Genomic DNA, 25,792 nt, shown 5'->3' with positions numbered 1-25,792 from the left:
TTGTATTATGTAGGAACACAAATCTAGAAGTCATATAATATTCTAAGCAGTTAAGTTAGAGAGGGCTGTAAACAGTACAGTGACCTTAATTTAATTATACATCCCAGCTAGTGTAGGATTAATGAATCAATCAGACCATGTTAATTCAACACTTCTAAATTACATTGGTTTAATTGATCTACTCGGTTTGCAGTTGACAGTTGGATTTAGGCCAATGTTTGCAAAATTTTCACTGGCCCATTACAGATGGGCCTGAAAATACGGACTGGGTCTGTATTAGGGTTAGAAAGGGGCATCACTTCCTGACGCCCCTAACCCTAATATGGACCCAGTCCGTCCGTACAAAATGGCGGTGGCTGTTCCAAATGAGGCGGCGCGGACATGACGTCTTTGCACCGTGCGAGGGCGCCTAGAGCGCCCTTTCTGCGGTGTAAGAAGGAACTGCAAAACGGAGCTCCTTCTGGGGTTTGCATCGCTGGGCGCAGCCTTTACATGGCTGCACCCAGTGACGTAGAGGAGAAAGGGGCCAAGCGGCCCCTTTCTCCTCCTCCCCGCTGTCGTCGTGTGTCCTTGGGGCTTGAAGCCCCAAGGACACCCCTTTCCAGGCCGTGGGGAAGCGGTCTTTTGCTGCTTCCCCGCGGCCTGGAAAGCGGCAGATCGGGGCCTCGGAGGCTGCTGGTCTCGCAGCTGAGGCCCCGATACAGCAGGGAAAGGGCCGGGTGCAGGCCGCCCCAAATGGGAGGTCTGTAACATGCCACTATTTCAATAAAAAGTGACAATGTTTAATGTGCCTATATGTTGTTCTATGAACCGATTACTTACAGGTTTATTGTTTACATTAATATTCTAAAATGTATGATGTGAGACATTTCTTGTATGAAAATTGTTTTATATTTTCTACTTCTAGATTTTAGAGCCGAAGATGTTTCGCTATGCTCACAAACTGGAGGTTCAGAGAACTGATGGAATATTGGGCCAGCCTTCTCCTTTGCCACATTTGTATTCTGTGTCCTATTATCAACTTTCTGAAGAATTAGCAAGGACCTACCCTGAACTAACTCTTGCAATATTTTCAGGTATATTAAGGAATTTGATTATTCCAGGACAGTAAATTATCTAAAGAATCTTCAGTGTACTTTCAGTCTGTCTTCAGTTGCTTTCCGTTCACAGTAGCTTATGTCAATTAGTTGTAGAGCTAGGGTCTAATTGTACCTAACAGTAATGTGGTTAGATTTTAGAACAAAAAATTGCTTGCTTAAACATGACAGGAAAACAAACTTGCCTTTTCATTCATCCTTTTCGGCAACCCACAGTTAAGCCAGGAAGTCCTTCATTGACCATATGTGAGGGGGCCTTATATTGGCGCTTCTGTTCCACCATATCTAGAAGCCATTGCTAGATTATACCAAGGGAAATAAGGTGACTCCAAAATATATAGGTATGTGTTCCCCCATGTCTGTGTATGGTTTAAGGCAGTGAATCAACACATAAAAGGACAGTTTTTAGTTAAAGGCTTGTTTTTAATCACATAATAATGCAATGCTAGCTCTCCCCTGTAGTTCCCAAACTTTCCCTGAGCTCTCTCTGCTACCACCCTCCACTCAGTTAGGCAAAATCCTAACTGTTTATTACTTGATAAACTGTTTTTCTTTCTTCTCTCCCTTTGTAACATTCTGTTAGATCTTATTGATCAGATACTTAACATTCCATTAGATTATATTGGCTGAACCCAGAAGAGGGTGGATTCCTGAATGGTTACACAGATCCCATACAGACAGGCCAAAATAAAGCTGCTTTGTGTTACTTTGGAGGTAGGCTGTTTAAATGATGCATGCGTACTAAGAGTCCAGAAGCTGCACCACAGATCCACTCCAGTCCTTAGGACTGGAGCGTAGCTTTGGCACGGCTTCTGGACTCATAATACGCATGCATCATTTAAACAGCATACCTCCAAAGTAACACAAAGTAGCTTTATTTTGGCCTGTCTGTATGGAGCCATAGTCTAGTTTAAGCCAGTTCAAACAATGTGATTGGTAGTGTGTTGGTATTTGACAAAACGCAGGAAGAGAATGCTAAAAATAAAGAAGCAACACTGGCAGGTAAAACCAAGTTATGCCGTAAATAGGAAGATAGAGTGAGTCCAATGGGCTCTTAATTCAGTTATAAACCAAGATGAGTCTTTAGGAACCTCTTGAAGGCCTGTAATGATGGAGCCTTGCTAACATACATTCTAATAGAGTTCAAAAAGCAGGAAACTGGTAATGAAACAGCCCTACCCATTGTGCTTGCCAACCTAATTTCTTTTACAGATTTACACATGCATGGGACTTTTACCTCTGGACTCAAAGGTACTGTTAGGTTGGTAAGGATGCTTTGATTTAGTTAGCTATCAATATAATGATTGGGGTACTACCATTTGTTTAATTAATGTACTCACTTTGAAGTCACCCTTTATGAAAGTGAGTACATTAATTAAACAAATGGTAGTATCCCAGTCATGATATTGATAGCTAACTAAGTCAAAGCATCCTTACCTTTGAGTTCAGTGGCAAAAGTCTTATGCATGTGCCCATCTGTAAGAGAAATTAGGCTGGCATGTTTTGTAGAGTCTTGTTATGAAGGTCCATCATTAGCTTCATTTTTACATTTTTGCTGCGGCTTATTTCCAAGGTCTGCCCAAGAGAAGTAGAGGAAGATTTTATGTTGAGGATTTTTTTAAAAAACGGTGTTGTAGACAGACTAAAATATCAGCAGCTGTTCTATGCAGTCCTTAACGTTTTTATATGTCTAAATATCTAAACAGAAGAAAGCCACCTCCCACCTTTTTCTAATAAACCTTTTTGAATGCAGAAGTAAGCCAGAGAATTCAAGTGGCGCACCCCTCTGGAAGACAGGTGATGCTACATTATTTGCTTCCATGGATGAATAATATTGAACTAGTGGATTTGAAACCTTTACCCACAATTCGACGGCAAGATGAAGATGAAGAAGATTCATTGAAGGACAGAGAGCTGATGGTGAACAGCAGGCGCTGGCTAAGAGGCGAAGGGTGGGGATCACCACAAGCTACTGCTTTGGTGTTAAACAACCTAATGTACATGACAGCAAAGGTAAACTAAACCAACATATTATCTCATCAGTTGATTAATGAACCTGTATTATTATGTGTAGAAATGTTAATAATGAATACTAAAATTTATTTCCGAAGTTTAATCTTGCTGATATATTTCATTTTTGGAAGCAACCACATTATCGAAATTATTTAGGAGTTACAGTAAGTTTTAGTCTACCTGTCTAAAGAAACTGTTATGGTCCAACAGTACTACTAATTTGCATGAAGAGTTATCTCTCAGTCTCCAAAATAGGAGCAAATTACCCAATAGGGACAAAGGACCCAATCATAGGCCTCAATCCAAAATGAGGTGCAGGTGCTTTTACACTATTACAGCAAGCTGTCACAAAAAGGATCTACATCTCAGTTTGAGTTGAGACCTGAAATCATATAGAGCAAATATTGGATCTATTGCAAAAACTGTGAAGTTTTTTAAAAAATTGTGCCCTCCTTTTCCCATCTGTTTATGTGCTTATATATTAGTTAAATAGTAAAAGGCAAAAGGTGTATAGCAGGAAACTGTTAAATTCCTCTCATTCATATAGTCTGGTACTAGATTCCACTAGTTCTACTTACAAAGTAGAACAGTACCACTGAATAATGTGTATGAGCATATGATTCAATTATGTTTCTGTTGGACAGTGTTGAATTTAACTATCAGGCACCCCGTGGTTTTATTTACATGGTTCTGAAACATTAATAGTAATTATTTTGCCCTATGCATGCCTTTCTTGAACATGGAGTAATATCTAAACATTGTTTTCTAGTATGGTGATGAAGTAGCATGGTCAGAGATTGAGAATGTTTGGATTACTCTAGCAGACAGTTGGCCAAAGAATTTGAAAATAATCTTGCATTTTTTGATCGGCATTTGTGGAGTGAATAGTGAACCCAGCCTGTTGCCTTATGTAAGTGAGACAAAGCTCTTTGTTACCTGTTTCATATAGATATTGTTTTAGGTTTAAGTTGCAAAGTGGTCAGTGTTTTAGTCCTTACATAATAAATTTGCTTTGGGAAGATACAGCCCATTCTTCTAAACTCCATTCCAAAATTTGCCATTGATTTAATCTTCTATTAATGATTTCAATTCAAAATTCCATATTATAAAACATTTCAAAATTTGAAGTAATATATGTGTAGAACATGCTATTATTGGTCATACTGTACTGATATTCACTGTGGTGTAAAGAATCTCAATTAATTACAATATAAACCCAAGTTGTTCTTTAGTTTACATTTCTTGTTCTCTATAAAACACATTCTTTAATTCCAGAAAAAAGTGAAACCTATTCAGTTACAGTAAATTGGCTTAAGAGCTGAGGAATTATTTTGTAATGTGTCTAGTTATAAAAGCTTTAGATATCAGTGAAAATGAAGTTTTAAAAAAATAAGCAGAAGGAATTGTGTGGACTGTACTTGGTTTTTCCTTTAGTGATTTCTCATTAATGTTTGAATGGCAGGTAAAGAAGGTAATTGTTTACTTGGGTAGAGATAAAACCATGCAACTTTTGGAAGAGCTGGTGAGTGAGCTACAGCTTACTGACCCTGTCAGTTCTGGAATCACTCATATGGATAACCCACCATATTACCGCATCACTTCCAGTTTTAAAATCCCTTCTGTTACCTCAGGTAGGATTATTAAATTATTCAATCTTTTCCTTTATGTATGGATATATATGCTTCATTGTTGATAAACCTACAACATCTTTTATATTAATAATTATGAAAAAATTATGATTGAATTATGGATATAAAGGGTTTTTATATTTAAAATTGGAAGTTTTGATGACATGTATAATTGAGCTGGTCCTATCTCACTCCCCACGCTTCAAAGGAATAGGAAGCGAGAAGGCTAGCTCTAGATGCAGAGGTATTTTCCACAAATGTTTGAAGACTTGACAGAAGATTAATGAAATAAGAGCAGTTAAGCAGTGCTCCCCTCCCCATGCCCCACCCCCAGCATTGAATAGTTAAAATATTTATGTTTTTCTGTTTTGGTACATAGAACTAATCAAACTTACTTAAGGGTTTGTGCATGCCTGGTGCTTTTTTTTCTTGAAACAGCTGTCATATCCAGAGCTTGAAAAAAATGATTGGAAATTAATTTGTTAATTCATTAACATTTTAAATAGAAGCTGTTATTTTGCCATTTTTAGTAAAATTGAGTAATTTAAATTTAAAAAATAATAATGTATCGCTAATGTAATATTAACATCTAATGAAATGATTGCAAATTAAGTTTGTAATACAGTGCGCCCATGTCATACGCGGGTGCGCTTTTCAGCATATGCTGAAAGCCACGCGGGGAGAAGGGGTGGCGCACCCCATAGGGACAAATGGGGTGTGCGCCACTGTGTGCATGAGCCCCATTCATTTAAATGGGGCTTGAGCATAGGCAGTATTTGCTTTATGCGGGGGAGTCTGGAACGGATCCCCCGCGTAAAGTAAGGGCGCACTGTATTCATTTTAGAAAACCAATTAAAGTTAACAAATTAATTTCAAAATTAATGCCTCTGTTATCAAATAAGCTTTAAGTCTAATGTTTCCCAACCCTGGCCATCTCACAGAGTGTTGTGAAATTTCACTTCAGCTTCAAAAAGTTGCAGTGTGACATGGAGGAATGGTCTCCAGAAGCACCAAAGCTTTTGTTTGGATGTGCAAGAACTAATTGCATGATGCCCTGCATCTTGATGCTGTGATTTTCTTTTAAGCATTTCATAGCTTTCTAATTGTACAAGGCTTGACAAGTAAAAGTCCATATGCATATCAAAATGATAAGTAATGTTCAGAAATCCACTTGCATTTTGCAAGTTTTTTATATAAAACATGCTAAATAACTTGTTATTTCACATTTTTAGGTACTACTTCAAGTAGCAATACAATGGTGGCACCCACGGATGGTAATCTTGACAACAAGAATACAAAGGATAGCACTGATGAAAAGTAAGTAGTAATTCTTTGAAAGAACAGTATTGAAATTTTAAATACAAATCACTTATTTTATTAGAGGAAAATTAGATGACTTTAGTAAAGAATATTCAAGCTGCTAATTAAAACTTGGCCAGTTTGTTTTGCAAATACTACTTGCTTTTCAGCCAGATCATCTCTTAAAATGACTTATAAAAAACAGAATATGCTGTTATGCTAATTAATATTAATTAAATTCATCTTCAAAGGCTCAAGTGGAATGAATGCTTTCTAAGTAGTCAAATAAGCACTTATTTTCTGATGCCTGGAGGATGTTAGAACCTTTGGGTTAGCAGCACTGTTTAAATTTTATAAACACAGGTGAATTTACATTACATTATAGGCAAGATTTCTATTTCACAGGAATGGTACAATAGACCATAACTCCACAACTAATGATTTTTTTTCCTGAACAGTACTCATAGTTGATTTTAAAAATCCATGAAATGAGAATGAGCTATTTTTGGACTCAAGATTTTATGTGTAGTAATTATTTCCTCTACCCTTGCCAATTTTCCAGAATTTTAGAATGCCCAAAGGTGATAAATCTGTAGGCTTTGCTACATAGTTGATGGTAATTTTGCTTGCTGGTAAAGTTGTGTTAATCCTGCAACTCACCCCATGCATCTGAGGCCCAGCTTCTTTATTTCTCAGGGGTTTATCACATGGTTTAATCATTCATTTTACCTCTATCTGGCTTAAGTCTTAATTTGGGCTGCATCCTGATCTTATCAGAAGGTTTTTGCCACCAAATCTGCTGCCCAAATACATCCCAGGTGCATCCCCGTTTCCAGGAGCGGTCCTCACGGCTCTTTTTGTATCTGGGAGTTTTCTGGCGTAAGAAAATGGACGCCCGAGTGCTCCTGGAAGTGGGGATGTACCTGGGATGTATTTGTGCAGCAGATTTGGTGGCAGAAACCTTCCAGTAAGACCAGAATGCAACTCAAATTAAGACTTAAATTGGATAGAGGTAAAATAGATTATGATAAGCTTCTCAATTAGTCTCAAAGGTGCTACCTGTAAAGCTACTCTCTGAGCACTCTACAACATCTTTACTCTGCAGCTCCTTTTACTCTTTATCTTTTTTTAAAAAGTTTTAGTTACTCTTTTACTATACTCACACATTTCTCAGCTGTTTCTTGAGGGGAAAAACACTGTCTTTTCATTTGCTTCTTTCTTTTCTAGAACCCCCCCCCCTTCCAAGCTGTCTCCCTCCTTCTCCTTGAAAGACAACTTATGTCTCGGTTCACTGGCTGATGGATGCTGATTTTTAATACATTTTTAAATGGGATTATTTTTAATGTTGGACAGGGAAATTGACAGACATTGGTCAGAGAAATAGATATATTTTTATGGCAACCCTGTGTAGAGGAAGGACTATAAAGTGCTTCCTGTCTCAAATGGGCCTTTACCATTTTCTTCTGTCTTGTACTCTTTTGTGTATTCTTCCATTCTAACACCGTCTACAATTCTGGCTCCTGGTTTCCTCATTCTAGACACTGGTTGTAAGGGAACTGAAAAAGAAGGTTCTTAAAAGCACTTATGTAGAGGGATAATGGAAATAAGATTGCATTAATGAGGTATTATCTTAGATAATTGTGTACAGTATGTAAAACCACCACTTTTACTGTTCCTTTAGCTATGTACATCTAGATATCTACAGTGGACTGAATAGTAATCTAAACCGCCAGCACCACAGGCTAGAATCTCGCTATAGCAGCAGTTCTGGAGGATCGTATGAAGAGGAGAAAAGTATGTTCTTATATTTCTCTTACTAATGCCATTTTAATAGCTAGTAGCACACATAAGCAATGTGAGGTGGATTGTGTGCAAAAATAGTATTTAGCAGTGTGGAGGGAGACCTGATATTTATGTAGTATGAGGTAGGCAGCATGCAGTTGGGCAGGCACCTCAATATTCATAACACACTTAGCCTGACATCCTGTTAGTTAGTCCCAACTAAAGTAGACCTATTTGATCAATTGTTGACTGGTGAGTCACATATAGGTAAATCTAACTGACGAGTAAATCCCATGAGTCTACTGTAGTCAGGACTAACAACAGAATTTAGGTCATACTATGCCATAAGCACCTCTTCTTCTTCCTACTCTTTGTGCCTCACACAATGTATTTTTGCCTCTACTCAGAGACCCTACCGGAATGTTCTAAAACTGGGTAGTTTGGCAAGAACCCTACCCCCTCCCACCTGCCACTCATGCCCTAGCCTGCCAAGCTACTATTCCTTCAGTTTTTCTCTCTCTCTGCCAAACAAGTAACTTCAAGCAGTGTGTTCTGGTATTGTGTAACTTCTCTTCCTCTCGTTTAGTTTTATTTTTTTCCTTACCCTCCTATCTTCTGATTTCTTGTAGTTACCCATTTTAATTCAGTCTTCTGCTATTAAAAGAAATTTCGCTTTACTTTAGGGCTTTCTTCTTTCTTTCCTCATCTTTTATGGTCTTTACCTCTTTTTTCAAGCTTTGTGTCTTTTTTAAGTACAAAGGCTCCCTTTTTGATGCTCATACTGAATGCCTTTTTGTTTGAATGAGGGGCAGATGGTACAGCAGTGATCCATCTGCTTCATTGCCCAGACCTTGAAAAATCAAGCTTTCAAGTTTAAATCATATTGCTGGGTGTAATTCCTTCAAGTTGCTAATCAAGCCGTGCCAAGCAAGCCCCTTTTCTCCACCTCAACAATGACTACTATACTGCTTAAGGAGTCAAAGATAACTTCAGTACTGATGACGTTGAGACTGACTCCACCATCTTTAGTACGAACAAAAACTACAGTGTCACTTCCAACTTTGGCTGCTTCTTTTCTGCCAGCAGCTACCCCACAGACTACTATTATCTCAGTAGTGGATGATTGTGTACTAGCAGTGAAACTCATCACTCCAAGACTTCTAAAACCACCCATACAAAGCCTTATCCTTTAGGCCTCTGCTCACTCAGTACTGAGCCTTCTGGAGTCTCATAAGAGGAAAGCATGACATGCAGAGCAACCATCAGAAAGAGTAGTGGCACCTTTGAGCTTGCTACCAATGGTTATAACTATTTCTCTACCATCTGCTGCAGCACAGTCCAACCCTCTCTTGGTATTGACTGTGCCCAATCTTTAGTAAAAGCCAGGAACTTTCAGAGAGCAGGATGTACCAAATCCCCCTTGCACTGCTCCGGAACTGTTACTTCTCCAGCATAATTCCTCACAAGACCACTTCCACCTTCCCTGAAACAAGGCAAATCACCATTCTATGGACAACGTTCCTATGCGTCAACTCATCCATCATATCAGGAATATCAGTGCAGGTAAGATTCAACAGTGTATTGTATATGGATTCATATCGACAAGAATATCTCTGGAGGGAAGCTCCAAGGTCATACTATTCATATTTGCCATCCTACAAGGATTGATACCATGTATGTAAGGCTCACTAACACTCCACCAGGTGTTCTCCACACTCAATATCGCAGCCAGTCTTGATCTCCATACCTACCTTCCAACCTACCTGGATGTAGATCACTCTAAGGTTCATTGACTCCACATAGCCATCCATCTCAGGCACTGAAGCAACATCCTCCATCTCCACCGCTGAGGATGACTGTAATTTTATCTAAGGCTCCACCTTTTCCTCCTCCAGTCACAGTGCTTGTGTCGACTGCTCTGATTACCTTGACTATACATGCTGAACCAATTTTGACTGCATTATCCTGCTTGTCACTGCCTGCCAAGTTTGCACTTCTTCCAAGTGCTTCTTCAGCATCCATCTTTACTAAACTACTAGTAACTAGTATGGCTCTCCATCTTCTCCTCCACTCCAGCAGACAGAGATAGCGCCAGGCGCATCCGACCCCAATTATCACTCTAACTCTTCTTCACCAGACTCTTCATTTCTTCTAATGTACTTTGGTGACAGTGGAGGATATGACTCCTATCTTTCTGTCAGAAGAGTCAGTGATATGACAAAAGCTGTTGGACTCTTCCAGTGCTAGTATTTAATCTTGTCTTCCAGATGATCAACATGTAGATGCCTACTCTAGCAACCATTTCACTGCTGCCAGAACTAATTAAGCAATCCTGGGTCAAACCAACATCTCTACCTCCAGGCTTACAGTAACTGGAACACCTCTATAGGACTCAGCAGGAGAGAGCTGCTTACCTCTTTACCCACCCTCCATGGAATTTCATCGTGGTAGAAGCCTGTCAGGCAAAAAGTGGGATGAAGTCACATTCCACACCTCTAAAAAGAGAGGGCAGAAGGCTAGATATCTTTAGGAGGAGGTTCTACCCATCTACAGCCCTTTCCATCAGAGTTGCAAACATGCAGGCCTGGATATCAGCCTACCAATGCTTCCTCTGGGACAAGATGCAGGCATTTACTGTATACTGTACCTCTAGATGAACAGAAAGCTACAGCTCTCCAGTTGCATGAGGAAATTCACACTTCAGCAGAACAGCAGATACAGTCTGTTGCTCAGTTCATTGTGTTGCTAAGGTGATGGTAGGGGCACTGGCACTACAATGATATGCTTGACTCTGTTCCGCAGGCTTGATGGAAGATATCAGGTGACACAGATTGAAGACTTGCCATTTGATGGTGATGATGGAAGATATCAGGTGACACAGATTGAAGACTTGCCACTTGATGGTGATGAATTTACAAGGGGATAGAACATCTGTCAAAGGTCAGGGTGACAGCCAAGAAAATGGGTTTCAGCGAACAGCAGCTGTTTGATCTTCCTGGAAGCAGCCATCTTCATCTTTCTTCAGATCTAAGTCTCATCCCAGGCTTCTGAAACCTCATCTCGTTCTTATTCTCAATGCTGTTCTTTCTGAGAACAACACTTCCAGTCTTCAAGGAAGTCCACTGTCCCCTCAAAATCTTGATTTTGACTGTGTTTTCAGGAGACATTTAATCTCTCTGCCCCCTTTCCATCTCAGACTCCAAATTATACAGTTGCCCCTCTGTTGTCATGGGGGATCTGTTAAGAAGAAGCTGTCAAAAGGCAGCAGAATTGGGAAGCGTGGGGTTCAAATGGTACAGTGTACGTATTTGAAAACAGTTTGTTTCAATTAGCAGGAATATATTAAAGTGAATATCAAGCTATGAAAATAATACTTTTGATAATTGATAGGTGATTCAATGCCGCTATACTCAAACTGGCGACTGAAAGTGATGGAGCACAATGAAGGAGAACCTTTACCATTTCCACCTTCAGGAGGTTGTTGGTCACCATTAGTGGATTACTTGCCTGAAACATCTTCTCCTGGCATGGCTCTTCATCGGTAAGCAATAGATGCAGTACATGTGAAAATGACTTGGGGACGGTTGTTGATCATGAGCATGACCCATGTTCATGATCAAAGAAGGCAAATAATAATTTACATTCATTAATAGAACCATAGTTCCCAAGATAAGTGAAGTAATACTCCACTATATTCTGTGCTAGTCAGGCCTCATCTGGGTACTGCATTCAGTTCTGGGCAACTCATTTTAAAAAGAATATAGAAAAATGGAGCAAGTTCAGAGAAGGGCAACAAGGACGTTAGGAGGTACTGGGAACAAAACATATGAGGAAAGGTTGGAATAATTGGGCATGTTCAGTCTGATGAAGAGAAGTCTTGAAGGGTAACATGATTGCACTCTTTAAGTACCTCAAGGGCTGTCACAGTGAACACTTTGCTCTTTGCTGCCCCAGAGGGGAGGACCACGTCTAAAGGTTTTATGTTATAGAGAGGTAGATTTTGATTGAACATTGGGAAAGTTTTGACAATAAGAATGGTATGATAGTGGAACAAACTACCCCAAGAGGTTGTGACAACTCATTTCCTGGACATCTTCAGACAAAGATTAGACAGCTACCTGCTGGATTTCCTGCATTAAGCAGGGGTTTGAGCTTGATGGTCTATAGGCCTCTTCCAACTCCATTACTCCATGGTAGGGGGCCACATTTTGCTTTCTGGCAAAAATGCTAAGGGGAAATCGTAGGCCCAAAATGCCCCCAAACACTTTGTAGGGAGAACTAGGGCTGCTTCCTGTTCCTGTTTCTGGAAGTTCTGGAGTGACCAGCAGTAAGGATTCTTGGGGCCAGTAAAGATGGCCCTAAAGGGGTGGCCCTTTGACCTCTGGATTGGGCCTGTGGCAACCACACTCCACGGCCCCGATCTAGTGTTTTTCTGCCCCTAAAAGAAGCAGCAAAATGCTGCTCCTTTTTGGGGCAGAAAAAGGGCTGCTTTTCTGCCACAGCACTGGCTTTTGGGCGCTCCTGCAGCATGCAGTGTATAAGAGGTGTGCTGCCGGAGTGCTGTAATGCTGCTCCCATCTGGGTGGGCAGGCAGTGTGATGCCAGCTTGGGGGCATCATCAGAGCGTGAATTATCTAACCACCACGCCTCCACACTGCCCCCAAGCCAGCGTATTCTGCCGGTTTGTTTTGCCCCTTGGTTAAGAGGCCAACTTTTATTTTACCCATTTTGAGCTTTGCAAGAACATCTGCCTGACTACTGCTGAAAACAGGAAGCTAGATAAGACGGATCTTTGTCTGATCTTACTGGGATGGATTCATGTGTAAGACAGTGGTGACCAAAACTCTCACTGCTTCATCACAGCTAGCTGAAATATAGCGTTAGTAGTGTTCTAAATCTTCTTTTACAAGTCTTTTATATGCTCTGTTGAATTGAATTTTAATAACACCATCTGTATATGTGTCATGAGTGGGATAATGAATTAGCTTTACTTCCTAAATGATAAACAGATTGTTAGAGGCACTGTAAATTGTAACTTAAGAATCTTAAACCTTTGCCTTGATGTATCACTACCATCATGAGGATGCGGTGGCTTAGTGGATAAGACACCAATTCTGACAATTGGAAGATCAGAGGGTTGACAGTTTGAGACCCGTGTGCCACAGGATGGGGTGAACCTATGTCACCAGGCCCAGCTTCTGCCAATCAAGCAGTTTGAAAACATGCAAATGCAAGTAGATAAATAGGTATCACTATTTGAAAGACCGTATCTTCCCATATGAACCACCTAGAACCCTAAGATCTTCAGGAGAAGGCTTCTCTCAGTCCCAACACCATCCCAGGCTCACCTGGTGAGGACCCGAGAGAGAGTCTTCTCCGTGGCTGCTCCTTCCCTGTGGAACTCCCTTCCACGGGAGACTAGGCTGGCCCCCTCACTGCTGGCCTTTCGTAAGCAGGCAAAGACATTTTTATTTAAACAGGCCTTTTGAGATCTGGCAGGCTTGGTTTATTGGGAGATGAGAGGGTTGGACTTGGACTTTTTAATTTTAACTCTGTATGTTTTAAACATTTTATATTTGTAATTTTTATATTTTTATGATTTTAATTGTACAGTTTTAACTTATGTTTATATATGTTCGCCGCCTTGGGTCCCATTTTGGGAGAAAGGTGGGAAAAAATAAAATAAAATAAAATAAAATAAATAATATCTGGTGGGAAGGTAACAGTGTTTGGTGCAGTCATGCTGGCCACATCATCCCTGGAGTCGTCTTTGGACAATGCTGGCTCTTCAGTTTAGTAATGGAGATTAGCACTGCCCCCTACAGTTGGTTATGACTAGACATTCATGTCAATGGGCTACCTTTACCTTTTTTTATTGCTATAATGAATACTTTTATTTTATTTGCAGTATTTCTCTTCCACCTGATATTGTAGTATCTCTGAGCAGCTAACAATAAAATCTCTTGAACAATGTAAAATATAGTACAATAGGACAATAAAATTTAAAATAAAACACGTTAAACAATTGTCATTAGACCTCAGAGGTTTCCATAAAAAGTCATTTTTTTCCAGGTGATGCCAGAATTAGGCTAGTATTGGCTACAGTTGAGTCTCTTAAAGGGAAAGCATTTTGCAACTGGGGAGCCACATCTAGGGAGGCCCTCTCCTATGTCCTCAAACAGTGATTTTCTCTCAATAGAGGAAGAGTGTGAAGGGGACTCTCTAGCATATTTTAGTTCTTGGGCAAGCATATATGATGAGAGGAGTGCTCCTTTAGATATTATGGTCTCAAACTTGTCTCAGTAATTCTTGAGAGAACTGGATTATTTTTTACTGATGTTGATTATAGAATCATTACCAATTTTGCAGCTAGGATACCGGTAGTTTTCTTAAAATTTGTCACATTTAAAAAAACAACACTGTTATTACGTTTTGTTCATTTAACCAGTAATTATTATTTTGCTCGTAGGTGTAACATAGCAGTGATTCTGTTGACTGACCTGATAATTGACCACAGTGTGAAGGTTGACTGGGGGAACTACCTGCACCTCTTGCTTCATGCAGTATTTATAGGTAACTACATTTATATTAAAATTTGAGGGTAATGTTAACCCAGAGTCACTGTGGTTTTTTTTTCTTTTTCCCCTTTTTTTGGGTCTTGCACACTTTGTTTTTGCAGCACTGCCCTTGAGACTCCCAGTGACACCCCTAGCACCCCACACAAATCCCCCCCCCCAAAAGAATCTGAAAGAATCTTCAGAAAAGCTTTAGCACATTTAAATTGTGGGGTTTTTTTTGGGGGGTATACCCTTCTGAAACAGCAATAAACGTCCCAGAAAGCCACAGAGGTGACTGAGAGATGATTTCTCTTCTGACCACCTGAAATGAGGACTTCAGCTGTGGGCTGCAGCCTTTCATACATTACAGTAGTAATTAGTGAATACTCCTTTTCCCCAAACATCAATACCCTGGTCTGGTTTTTAGTAGATAAGCAATTCATTACCTTTGGATAATAATACTATGACACATGTCATCTTGGCTATACTATATCTAATGTGTTATCTTTTATTACTTGTAGGACTTGATCACCATCATCCTGAAGTATATGAACACTGTAAACATCTCCTGTTGCATTTATTGATAGTGATGGGCTCTAGCAGTAATGTTCAGTCTGTGGCTTCAATCCTTCTCAGGAATAGGGAGTTTAATGAACCCCGGGTGCTCACTGTCAAACAAACAGCACATTTGGATTACATCTTCACAGGTATTTTCTAATTAATAAATTGAATGTGTATGGGATTTAACCTTGAACTGTCCATAATGATGTACTTGTTAACTGCTACAACTAAAAGCTATTTCACAACCACTTAGTAGAAACTGTCTTATTTTTAATAGACGATTGATGAAGCTAAATTACTCTAATGTCTAATTAATGTTTCAGTAACAAACTTGATCAAAGATAATAGCCCCGTAGTATTATGCTCCTGAATGTAATGTCGTCAGTCAGTCCGTTGAATTTACTGACCCATCTAAGAAGAAGAAGGAAAAGATTAAGAATGCCTCCTCCACAGTTCTTTCAGAAGAACCTAATTAAACTACATACTTGTACTGGAAAAAGGCAGAAGCCACGTCACACAGTACTGTAGATCTTAATGATGTGGCCATACCGATTAATGCCTTTTTTTAGTCAGGGTGCTATTACAATACCAGTTATATGTCAAGCTAAACAATTGCTGAAACTCATTAAAACACTACAGATTGCATGTCAGGGCAAGAGCTTTTGCTGCCTTTGGATTTGCTGTCCTTGACTCATTCAGAGCATCAGTCAGCAATGTAGCTTGTCAGTCTCCCATATGTGTGAGTCACATTGTCCATGAAGAGGAGCAGATAGCTAGCCTATAAGTATTTCTTTGATTGGTCATCTGTGAACCCACACACCATGCTTGTTGTCTTTGGCTTTTGGCTGCTTTGGTGGACAGGATCTGAGGAGATCTGAGTGGGAATCAAGCAGATCATGTCAGTAGAAAGAGACAGATCTGCCATCAAAAGACCATTTAGCTCTTGAGGTTTCAATGGACTATACAGGTACAGAAACCTCTTGATGACCACTCAAAAAACATAGTTACAGATAAGCAACCTGCTCTTTCCCCTTTGTTAAAGAATATAGGAACAGATGCAATTTGCTACAACAGTGGTACCCTTGGGATGTCGCCTGCCTCCCACTCAACATAGTATGTGAATAAAAATATTTTGTTTATTTAATGTGCATATTTTCATTTGCACATATATATTCATATTTTAACATTTTATAAGAAAATAAGATTATTTAAATAAATTCAATATTTAACTCAATGCATGTGTAAATTTTACACATAAAAAAAGTTTGGGAAGAGGAGGCGTGATCAGAGCTTCTGAGTCTCACATCCCCTTGAACCATTCTTACAGGGGAAACCTTGGGGTCCTGCCTCACCATTTGAGTACCACTGTGTTGCATAATTATTTGAACTCTTAGGTTTAGTGGGCATGCTTTTTTTACATTGATCATTTTTGTGTTGCATGAATAAAGAAATACAGGTCTGTTATACAAAACTGTTTTGTTCCGCATGGTCATTATGTATTTTATTTCAGCAGATGGCAGCATTTAACCACAAAGTATTATCATTCAGCTAACTGATCTTATAATAATTTTGTTTTTGACATTACATATTAAACTATATTCATAATTTGTGTTAATAAAGCAAATCTTTATTGCCATACATTGCAACTTTACAATGTCTTTCTGTAATTAGGTGTTAATGATTTTATACCGGATCACCAGCCCTCCCCTATGACAGACTCAGGGCTCAGTTCAAGTTCTACCTCTTCTAGCATCAGCTTAGGAAATACCAGTGCTGCCATTTCACATATGCATAGCACCATCCTCAATGAAGTTGACATTTCAGGAGAGCAGGATGAAAAAATGAAAACACTTATGGAGTTTATTACTACAAGGTAACATTCAAACCTTGGTTCTTTTAACTCAGTTCTGTGGTACTGCGAGCATGTGCAACATTACTGGTCATGTCTTGCATGAAAATTGCACATATTTGACAAATTTACCAGTTTTTACATTTCTGATGCCAATCATGATTCTGCAAACCAAACTGAGAAATCAGCAAATTTAGCTATTTGTTGTTGTAGTTATCCCCCTATCCGCCACTGTGCTAACCATTCCCTGCAAATTCAGGCCCATGACTTCCCTGATTGGGTCTAGCTATCTGGCGTGCAGTCTACCTTTCTTTCCATTACCTTCTACTTTCCCTAGCATTATTGTCTTTTCTGTCTTCTCATGATGTGGCCAAAGTAAGACAACCTCAGATTCATCACCTTGGCTTCCGGGGAGAATTCAGTTTAATCTGTTCTAGGACCCTTTTGTTTATCTTTTTGGTTGTCCATGGTATCCTCAACATTCTTCTCCATCACCTCATCTCAAGTGAACTTATTTTCTACCTATCCGCCTTCTTCACTGTCCCAGCTTTCACACTCATACATGATTATGGGAAATACAATAGCTTGGACAATTGTAACTTTAGTGTTCAGTTGTATATCTTTGCACAGCTGTTTTTCCAGCACAATTTTATTGCTAAAGAATACATACTTCCACTTTAACTAGACTTTGTTGTCTGAATTTTTAGTAGAAGTGGGGAGGTGGAAGACTTCAATATTCTTGTACTGATTGATTGATTGATTGATTAGCTATCTCTCTCAGGTCTACTAGAACTTGAGAACCAGTGTTCATAAAGAAGCCATGAGTCCAAGGAGACTCATTGAGCATATTTTTCTAAAAATTTGTCATGATTTTTTTCTTTTTGAGTTTCTTGTGTAATCTTAGATTTATGTTCTTATTTTCTCTTCAAAGTTGATAAACACTTGTAAGCATGACTAATATACCAGACGCTATTTAGAAATGTACTTGTACAGTTTCTGCCAAGGAGATTTAAATATTTTCAGCATTCCTGTAAACCTGTTGCAGCTCTTGTATTTTATATAAGGGAAGATTTAACGGGTGAAAGCAAATGCTTTTTTCCCCTGTTCATCAGATTTCTTGCAACTACTGCATTTTATATAAGAAATTATTTAACAGTTTGGTTAAATCTATCATTCAACAAATGATAAGCTTTCAGGCTTATTTCATTGTAATAACATTTCTGATAAATGAGTTTCAGGTTTGCTTTTTTGCTTCTTTTAGAAAACAAGGACCATTTTGGAATCATGAAGATGTTTCAGCAAAGAATCCAAGCATAAAGAGTGCAGAGCAATTAACTGTATTTCTAAAGCATGTCATTTCTGTATTTAAACAGTCAAGTTCAGGTATGATTTACAAATGTAAATGCATGATACATTTTCAATAAAAGAATATTTCAAGATGGAAAAAGAATACTGTAAATCTTACTATAAGAGTTGGCAACATAAGGCCCCCATTTTCAATCCTACTATCTCTGAATTTCAGTGGTGGCAACTGCCAAAAAAAAAAGCAAATGTCATTTGTCTTTGAAAGTATATAAATAGATTTCTTTTATCAAGCTTTCTAGGCAACCTATTTGTTAAGGAAATTATGACACGTTTTGTTGCTACAACACTAAAAATTCTGTAGAATAGCAGCAGAGGTAAGGCCACCCATCCCAATATATTGCATAATAAAATGTGTGTGTGTGTTTTCAGCTCTTACCAAAGTATTACAGATAATACATGTAATAAACTTTATGTTAAGTTTGGCTCAGTATCCAGGATGGAGACATGAACTATACTATATATACTAGGTGTATTTAACAGTGTAAATACTAATATTGTACAAATAATATTAAATTATTATAAAGCAGAAGAAATACAGGAAAATCATAAAGCAGCAACACATTTAACTCTGGAAGCCTCAATAGAATCAGTAAATAAAAAGTGCACAGTGTAAGCAAAATCCATAAACAGGATTGAATAACATCTTCCTTGGACAATTAAAATATCTTCTAAAAGATGAGCTTTTCAATTGTCTAGACTAGGAATGAAGACAGAACTAGAAAGCTCCAGAAATAATCTTAAAGTCTTACGACAACAGCATTCTGTGCAGTCATGCTGGCCACATGATCACAAAATTGTCTTTGATAACACTGGCCCTTGGCTTAGTAACAGAGTTGAGAATTGATCCCTACAGTCAGACATGACTTAATCTGGTCAAAGGGGAAACCTTTACCTTTTCCTTTTTCACTTGCCAACACAAGGGAGAAGTTTCTCAGTCACCGTTCCACTGGCTGCTCAGTTGCTGCTCCTAAGGTGACTACTGTAGTTGCAAAGAGGGGTGCTTCTCTCCAGTGAAGAAGATTCTCAATCCATCTTAGAGGTGTAGCTGGCTTCCCACCCCCCCCCCCCCCCCCCCAGCTAGGAAGGACTTTCAATCTGAGAGAAGTGAGAAAGGAAAGGGACTCCTTTGAAGAATCAACCCTAGATACTCCTTCCACAGAGATGTGTCTTCCCCACACAGCATCAAATTGTCTTCCCATATACACAAACATGCTTCTCTTCTGTTGGCCTGTCTAACAAAAGAAAGCAGGAGCAACAGCACAGCTCCAACCTGTCAGCCATGTCCTGGCAAAGCTCACAAAGCCTAAGCAGGCTTCATTTTGCCATCACTTCTTCCCCACTGCTACATGCTCATCATCCCCACCATGGTCCTAAAGGCCACTGGTTCTCCTTGTCTTTCCTGTGCACCAGCACTTTGACTGAAAGTCCCCCGTCATCCTCTTTTTCCTCACCACACTCCGCAGCACCTTCTTCCCTCTCACCACCCTCCCTCAATCTTTCCACTACTCCCAGTGGATCACTACTGCCTGCCTCGGGAAATCACTGTTTTAAATGATATTTTAATGGTCCAATAGAAGTTATATATAACCTTTGTTGGCATAATTATACTCTAAAATGTTGGGCAACTAAAGTTAATTTAGTGCCCAAACAAATACATAGTAAACAGATGGTATTTCTTTAAATTTCCACAGAAGAAAAGAAAAAGAAAATAATTAAATTCCCACTTCTAATAATTTCTGCTGAAAGAAATGTAGTGGCCCAAGTAATTAAAATACTGTTCATAAAACTTTCTCAATTCTATTCTTTACTGCATGCTCTTATGTATAGTTACTTTATTTGCAGTTGGATTTCAGCTGGAACACCATCTGAGTGAAGTTGCACTGCAAACTGCGCTTTCTTGCTCCTCCCGACATTACGCTGGGAGATCCTTTCAGATCTTTCGAGCACTGAAGCAACCTCTTTCTGCATCTACACTTTCTGACATCTTGTCCAGGCTTGTGGAAACCGTTGGAGATGCAGGAGAAGAAGCTCAGGTACTTCATTTGGGGTGGAGTGGGGTGGTCTTCTAAGACAGCTTAACATTGTAATATAATGTATTTCACAAATATTCATTGATTGATTGCATTTGTTCAAGTATATTTTTGTGAAAGAATGTAAGACTTACATTGTAAATCATGATTATGCAGAATAATATTTAGGTAGTGCCATGCTGACAGTGTTGTTAAGGCAGCCATCACAGACATATTTTGGATATGATTCTGCATACACTTTTAAAAGGAGATGCCTGACATTTCACCACACAAAGCCAATACTGAATGCTAATATAATAATAACTGAGGAATAAAATGAGCTAGTAATGCAGGTATATGCTTCTCCTACATAATATTTCTTTGTGTTTGAAAACAAGTGAACCAGTTTTGAATACAATTCCTAAGTTTCCTAGAGGCACAAAACATGGTACTGTAAGTAAATAGTTGACGAGTGGAATCTGGACAGTCTGCACTTCAAGTTGATTCACTTCCAAGACATTGCAGTAATTGTTTCAGCTGTTATTGTACTTTAAAAGCAAACTGTAGTTTTGAAAGTTTGAAGCTATGCCATCATATTCTCTTTGGGGGAAAATGATTTCTCTTCAAATATTTTTACCTGTTGTGTGTATGTGTTTCAAATCCTCCCCACAGGGTTTCGTCATAGAACTACTTCTTACTTTAGAGTCAGCTGCTGATACACTGGCAGACACCATGAAGCACTATGATCTTCTCACCGCACTTTCCCAGTAAGAATTAATGTAGTCATCTTTAGCATGTGTTTGAAATGCTTATGGTATCATCTGGGCCATAAAAACAAAAATTAATTTTTTTCTACATGAAGAAGGGGATGATATGATTTCAAGGTTACTAATTATCAAGGCTATGAAGAGAAATGAAAGTATTACCTACTTAATGGATGGGCCCTGCACTTTTACTACTTGTGTAAGAAGGGGAATTTTAGCAGGTATGGCTTGTCATGCAAATTTCTTCTACACAACAAAAGTGCAGAAGCCCTGTTTCCTTAGTCATCTGACCACCGTAATTTAGAAAATTCAGAATTGAATATTTTTTGGATCATAGTTTCTGTGGGTTGAGGAAGTGTTTTTTTCTGCTTTGTATGCCTTTTCTTCCACATTCTTCTTTTTCTTTCACTGGCCAAAAATGCTGAAATATTCAAAGCTGGATGGAATCAGCACAGCTTGAGCTATAATGACATTCACTCTCATCGAGAAGAGAAATAGTAATGTATGAATGGGTTAACTCCTGTCACCACCCAGGCTAGGCAGGATGAATGTGAATTTAAACTGAAACTGTCTGTTGGCCCTCATCTCCTCCTGCTTCAGTTCTTCATCTTGTCATTCCCAAGAAAGGTCATATGTCAATCTCCTCTGCTTTACCTTAATCTTCTTTCTTCTTCTTAATTTCCCTTTTCCAATTCCTTTCCTCTTATAGTTTGATTTTTTTTAAAATGCCCATAGCTTTCTGTTTCCTGACATAACTCTCCTTCCTTGCTTTCCTCTATTTTCTTTCTCTCTCTCTCTTCCCTTTTTGCCCTTTTCTCTAATGCACCCTTTGAGGTGGGCAAAATTGAAATGGATATAATAAAGCAAGCTTCACTTCCCAGAGCTGTCATGGTCCTAAGTACTTCAGAGTAGCTCAGGAAATTTAAATGCTCTTGGCTGCCATCCCTGGGAGCCACAACAGCATCTTCTATGGAAATGGCTACCTCCTCTGGAGCTGCCTACGCTGATGAAGTTGTTGATGCAATCCAGATTGAAATAGCTCATTCCTATTCCTGTGACTGTGAAATGGCTGAGTTTGCAGAGACTGCTTTTTTGGGCAACAGGTAAAGCAAGATACTTTAGCATCCAAAGGGGCTAATGAGCTTGAATACTCAGAAGGGGCTGTGGAGAAAGAGGTGAAGGCCAACCCTATCAAGGCTGTTTGCCATCCAAGTCCACAAATCCTTGCTACTATAATCATAGCCTCAGATACTTCCAAGGTGTCTCCCAAGCCCAAGAGAACATGCCCATGTCCTGTGGCCTTTTGCAGTGGCCATTTTGAAGACCGCAATACAGACAACCGACATTTTGAACAAGGTAATATATATCCTTCAGTGTCTATGCCTTTTCCTCTATAGTGGATTTAGCAGATTTCCTCTATAAAGGCAAAGGGACTAAAAGGCATCAACCCACCTCTTTCCACTAGTTGTCAGACAGTTAATACATACTCTCCCTCCATAGAGGAATGCAGATAGTAAGCATGCCAAACAGCCTGCTCAGCCATTGCAAATATAATAGCTGAGAACTCACTTGATGAGAATTCCTAACTTGTAGCAAGGACTCAACATTTCTATGCTTATCGGGAGTCAGGTGTAGCTTCTCTTTATGGAGTATCTCTGAGGAACTCATATGAATCCCATTTTGGGATAAAGGTGGGATATAAATCAAATACATGAATAAAAATCTGATTTAGAGTTGGAAGAATAGTCAGACATTGGGGAATAGGAGGAACCCACAAGAGAGAGCCATTTTAATTTAGATGATAATAATAATAATTTTTATTTTTTATTTGTATAAAATGATGATTTTGCCCCTCTTAGTTTGCTGACTCTGTTTACAACCCAAGTCCTATTCTTACTGATCATACATATCAGATAGGTGGAAGACTTTCCTCAATGCCTAGGAGGCCTGTTCATCAGATCAGTGGGTACTGCAGGCAATAAAGAAAAGATAGACCATAGAATTTCACCAAACTGTATGTCTTAGAATTTCCAACATCAAAGTGTCACACAGAACTCCTAACACTAAATCAGACTTGGGGGCCACAGAACTTGTACTCCCAACAAGTGCTTCACCGAGGTCTGTTCTTTTTTATTTATCATGTCCAAAAAGGAAGGCTGAAATCTGCCCTGTTTTGAAACTCATATTTCTAAACAAATTCATAAATTGCTAAAAAAAATTCTGGATGGAAATGCTCCAGATGGTCCAAGAGAACCTTTTCACAGGATATTTCCTCTTATCTGTTGGACTAGCATAAGCCTATTTTCATAGGCCTATACATCTTTCCTCACAAAATTACCTGAGGTTTTTGAAAAAATAAAATCATCTTTATTAATATTTTGTATATTAAAGACAATTCTCAATAAACATCAATTCATAGCATATTCAGAAAAGGGGGGGAACTACATACAACATGCAATCATAAGTACATAACTAACTTAAATTCAAGAGGCTACTGTAAGAACAGAATATGGAGGAACAGGATGGTTCCCAATTGGCAAGGAGGTCAGGCAACACTGTATTTTATCACTGTATCTGTTCAACTTGTATGCAGAAAATATATGTAGAGTTGGTGTAGACATGAAAGGAGGAAGAGTGAAGATAAGAACATCAATAATCTTAAGTTATGCATACAACACTATACTACTAGCTGAGAGCATTACAGACTTGGAACAATCACTAAAGAAAGTCAAGGAAGAAAGCACAAAAGCAGGCTTAATGTTAAACATAAAGAAAACAAAAATAATGACCATGAAGGATTTACATAAATTCAATTTAGCTAATGAGGAAATTAAGATAAAGATTCCCCATACATTGGATCAAAAATTAATCAGAATGGAGACTGCAATCAAGAAATCAGAAGAAGATTAGGAATGACTGAGGAGTATGTGCTTCTTCAGTCCAGTACTTCTCAGTCAAGGTCCAGTATTCCACCCAGATCCAGGATGGCTCACTTCACTTAGCTGCCTGGCAGCTGAGTAGACCGCATACTTTAAAGAAGGCTACTTCCACAGATGGAAATTATGCTTTAAAGCAATGAAACAACGGTTTTAGGTAGTTTTGTAGAGAATCCATCTTCCCCTAAACTACAGAGATTAAGGACATTCTGGAATTCCTAATCATGTCTATACATGGGGCTCCAGCAAAACACACTTCATTGCTAAACAGCAGCACTAGCATCCATCCTAACAAACACTCTGTTTTATCCCACCTGCACATTAGGAGACATCTCAGAGAAGCAACTCTGTTTAGTCCTCCTGTAAGCACTAAGTAGAGCTGTTCTGCCCTGGGACCTTCACAAAGTGTTCAAAGTCCTGCCCAAGCCTCCCTTCAAGCTACTTAGAAGTGTACTATTCAAGATTGTTTCTACCAAGACCCAGTTTTTTCTTGCAGTCACTTCAGCCAGACAAATTTCAGAACTGGCTAGCCTGTCCATAATCCCATCTCACTAAGTTTGAGTTTATCTATGGCTAGACCTTTTGTCCAATCTTCTTGCCCAAGATCAACTCTACCTCCCATATCTCACAGCCCATAGTACTCCTTTCCTTTTGCCCTCATCCAAAGCACCCTTTCCAAAAACAATAATACAGACTACATGTAAGAAAAGTCCTTTTAGTCTTCTTTCTGTCCACCTCCTTGGGAATGAAGATGTCATGTGCCATACTAACCATGGATTAAAACATGCATTTCCCCCCCATATTTGACTTTAGATTATCCAAAACCTTAAAATATAATAACATACTCATCTGAGTTAGCAGGCATGACTGGTACCTTTTCAACCAGTGCATCCCAAGATTGAGCAGCCATATGAGAAACTACCTCCACATTCACAAAACATTGCAAACTAACTAGATAATCTACAGTGCTATATAAATAAAGTTTAATAATAATAATAATAATAATAATAATAATAATAATAATAAGAAGAAGAAGAAGAAGAAGAAGAAGAAGTTTGCTTTAGCCAGAGCCTCCTTTGCCAGGAGGATTCTACAAGGCACTCCCCAGTGAAGCATTCCCTTGCCACCTCCCCATCTGGATACATATATCTGCTTGGGTAGATCCCTTCATGAACTGTGCCTTGTCTGCTGGGTGAGAATGGTTCATTGAAGGATTTACTGTACTGTGAAGGTCCATTCTTACCAAGAAAAAGAAACCACCCAATCCCACTCTAGGTGGCAAGATCTTAATTCTTTGCTCGGTGTTGGAGAGTTTTTTTCTACTTTCCTGTTGTCTTGGCTTGTGAAGGAACTGAAGCAGAAGGAGATGAGGACCAAAAGTAAGTTTCAGTTTAAAACCACATGACATTTTGCCTAGCCTGGATGGTGACAGGAGTTAACCCATTCATGGATGGCTCCTCCTTGGCAAGAATGGCCCTTCATGGTAAGTCCTCTGATGTGCCATATTCAATAGTCTCTACTCAGGGAGGTGTTCATTGGATTATAATCTTAAATATTCAGAATGCATCATGTGATATTTGTAAAACATAAATTGATTCTTCCCTAGGCTGTTCCAATGATCACCCCACACTTTTAGAACTGTCTTCCCTGAGAAGTTCATCAATTTCCCTTAATGATAATTTTAGAAGGACCTGGAATTTTTTTTTTAAATCACCAAGCTTTTCCTTGATTTTTAAAATACAGGCTTATTATGTTATAACACTGATTGTATGATTTTTAAAGATTATGGGTGAAATCTTACTGGGCAGTATAACTATGCAGATATAGGCTGCAACCATGGCAGAAAGAATAAAAAGTGTGCCTGGTGGTGAGGAAAGCAGATATCATCTCTGTAGCCATCCAAATGGAAAGCCATCAGTTCCTGAGTAGCCT

At 39.0% G+C, this 25,792-nt stretch overlaps 1 protein-coding gene across 10 annotated transcripts in view; it reads left to right on the top strand.

Annotated features, from left to right (window-relative positions):
• Nucleotides 1-25,792, top strand: part of FRYL (FRY like transcription coactivator) — a 184,923-nt gene that overhangs the window by 118,163 nt on the left and 40,968 nt on the right. For all 10 annotated transcript variants that reach the window (XR_006103949.1, XM_042466787.1, XM_042466786.1 and 7 more), the window contains 13 exons: nucleotides 908-1,076; nucleotides 2,851-3,110; nucleotides 3,880-4,020; nucleotides 4,573-4,741; nucleotides 5,971-6,055; nucleotides 7,719-7,831; nucleotides 11,210-11,360; nucleotides 14,289-14,392; nucleotides 14,898-15,083; nucleotides 16,609-16,810; nucleotides 18,048-18,169; nucleotides 19,994-20,184; nucleotides 20,833-20,927. Coding sequence is in view for 9 of the 10 variants with exons in the window: in XM_042466787.1 (XP_042322721.1) it covers nucleotides 908-1,076; nucleotides 2,851-3,110; nucleotides 3,880-4,020; nucleotides 4,573-4,741; nucleotides 5,971-6,055; nucleotides 7,719-7,831; nucleotides 11,210-11,360; nucleotides 14,289-14,392; nucleotides 14,898-15,083; nucleotides 16,609-16,810; nucleotides 18,048-18,169; nucleotides 19,994-20,184; nucleotides 20,833-20,927 (1,988 nt within the window). In the remaining variant the exon portion in view is untranslated. The remainder of the gene's footprint in view (nucleotides 1-907; nucleotides 1,077-2,850; nucleotides 3,111-3,879; nucleotides 4,021-4,572; nucleotides 4,742-5,970; nucleotides 6,056-7,718; nucleotides 7,832-11,209; nucleotides 11,361-14,288; nucleotides 14,393-14,897; nucleotides 15,084-16,608; nucleotides 16,811-18,047; nucleotides 18,170-19,993; nucleotides 20,185-20,832; nucleotides 20,928-25,792) is intronic.

This window comes from Sceloporus undulatus, chromosome 5 (assembly GCF_019175285.1).
Source record: "Sceloporus undulatus isolate JIND9_A2432 ecotype Alabama chromosome 5, SceUnd_v1.1, whole genome shotgun sequence".
Taxonomy (NCBI): domain Eukaryota; kingdom Metazoa; phylum Chordata; class Lepidosauria; order Squamata; family Phrynosomatidae; genus Sceloporus; species Sceloporus undulatus.
The sequence above is the reverse complement of the archived record's forward strand: the minus strand, read 5'-3'. Positions and strand labels throughout refer to the sequence as shown.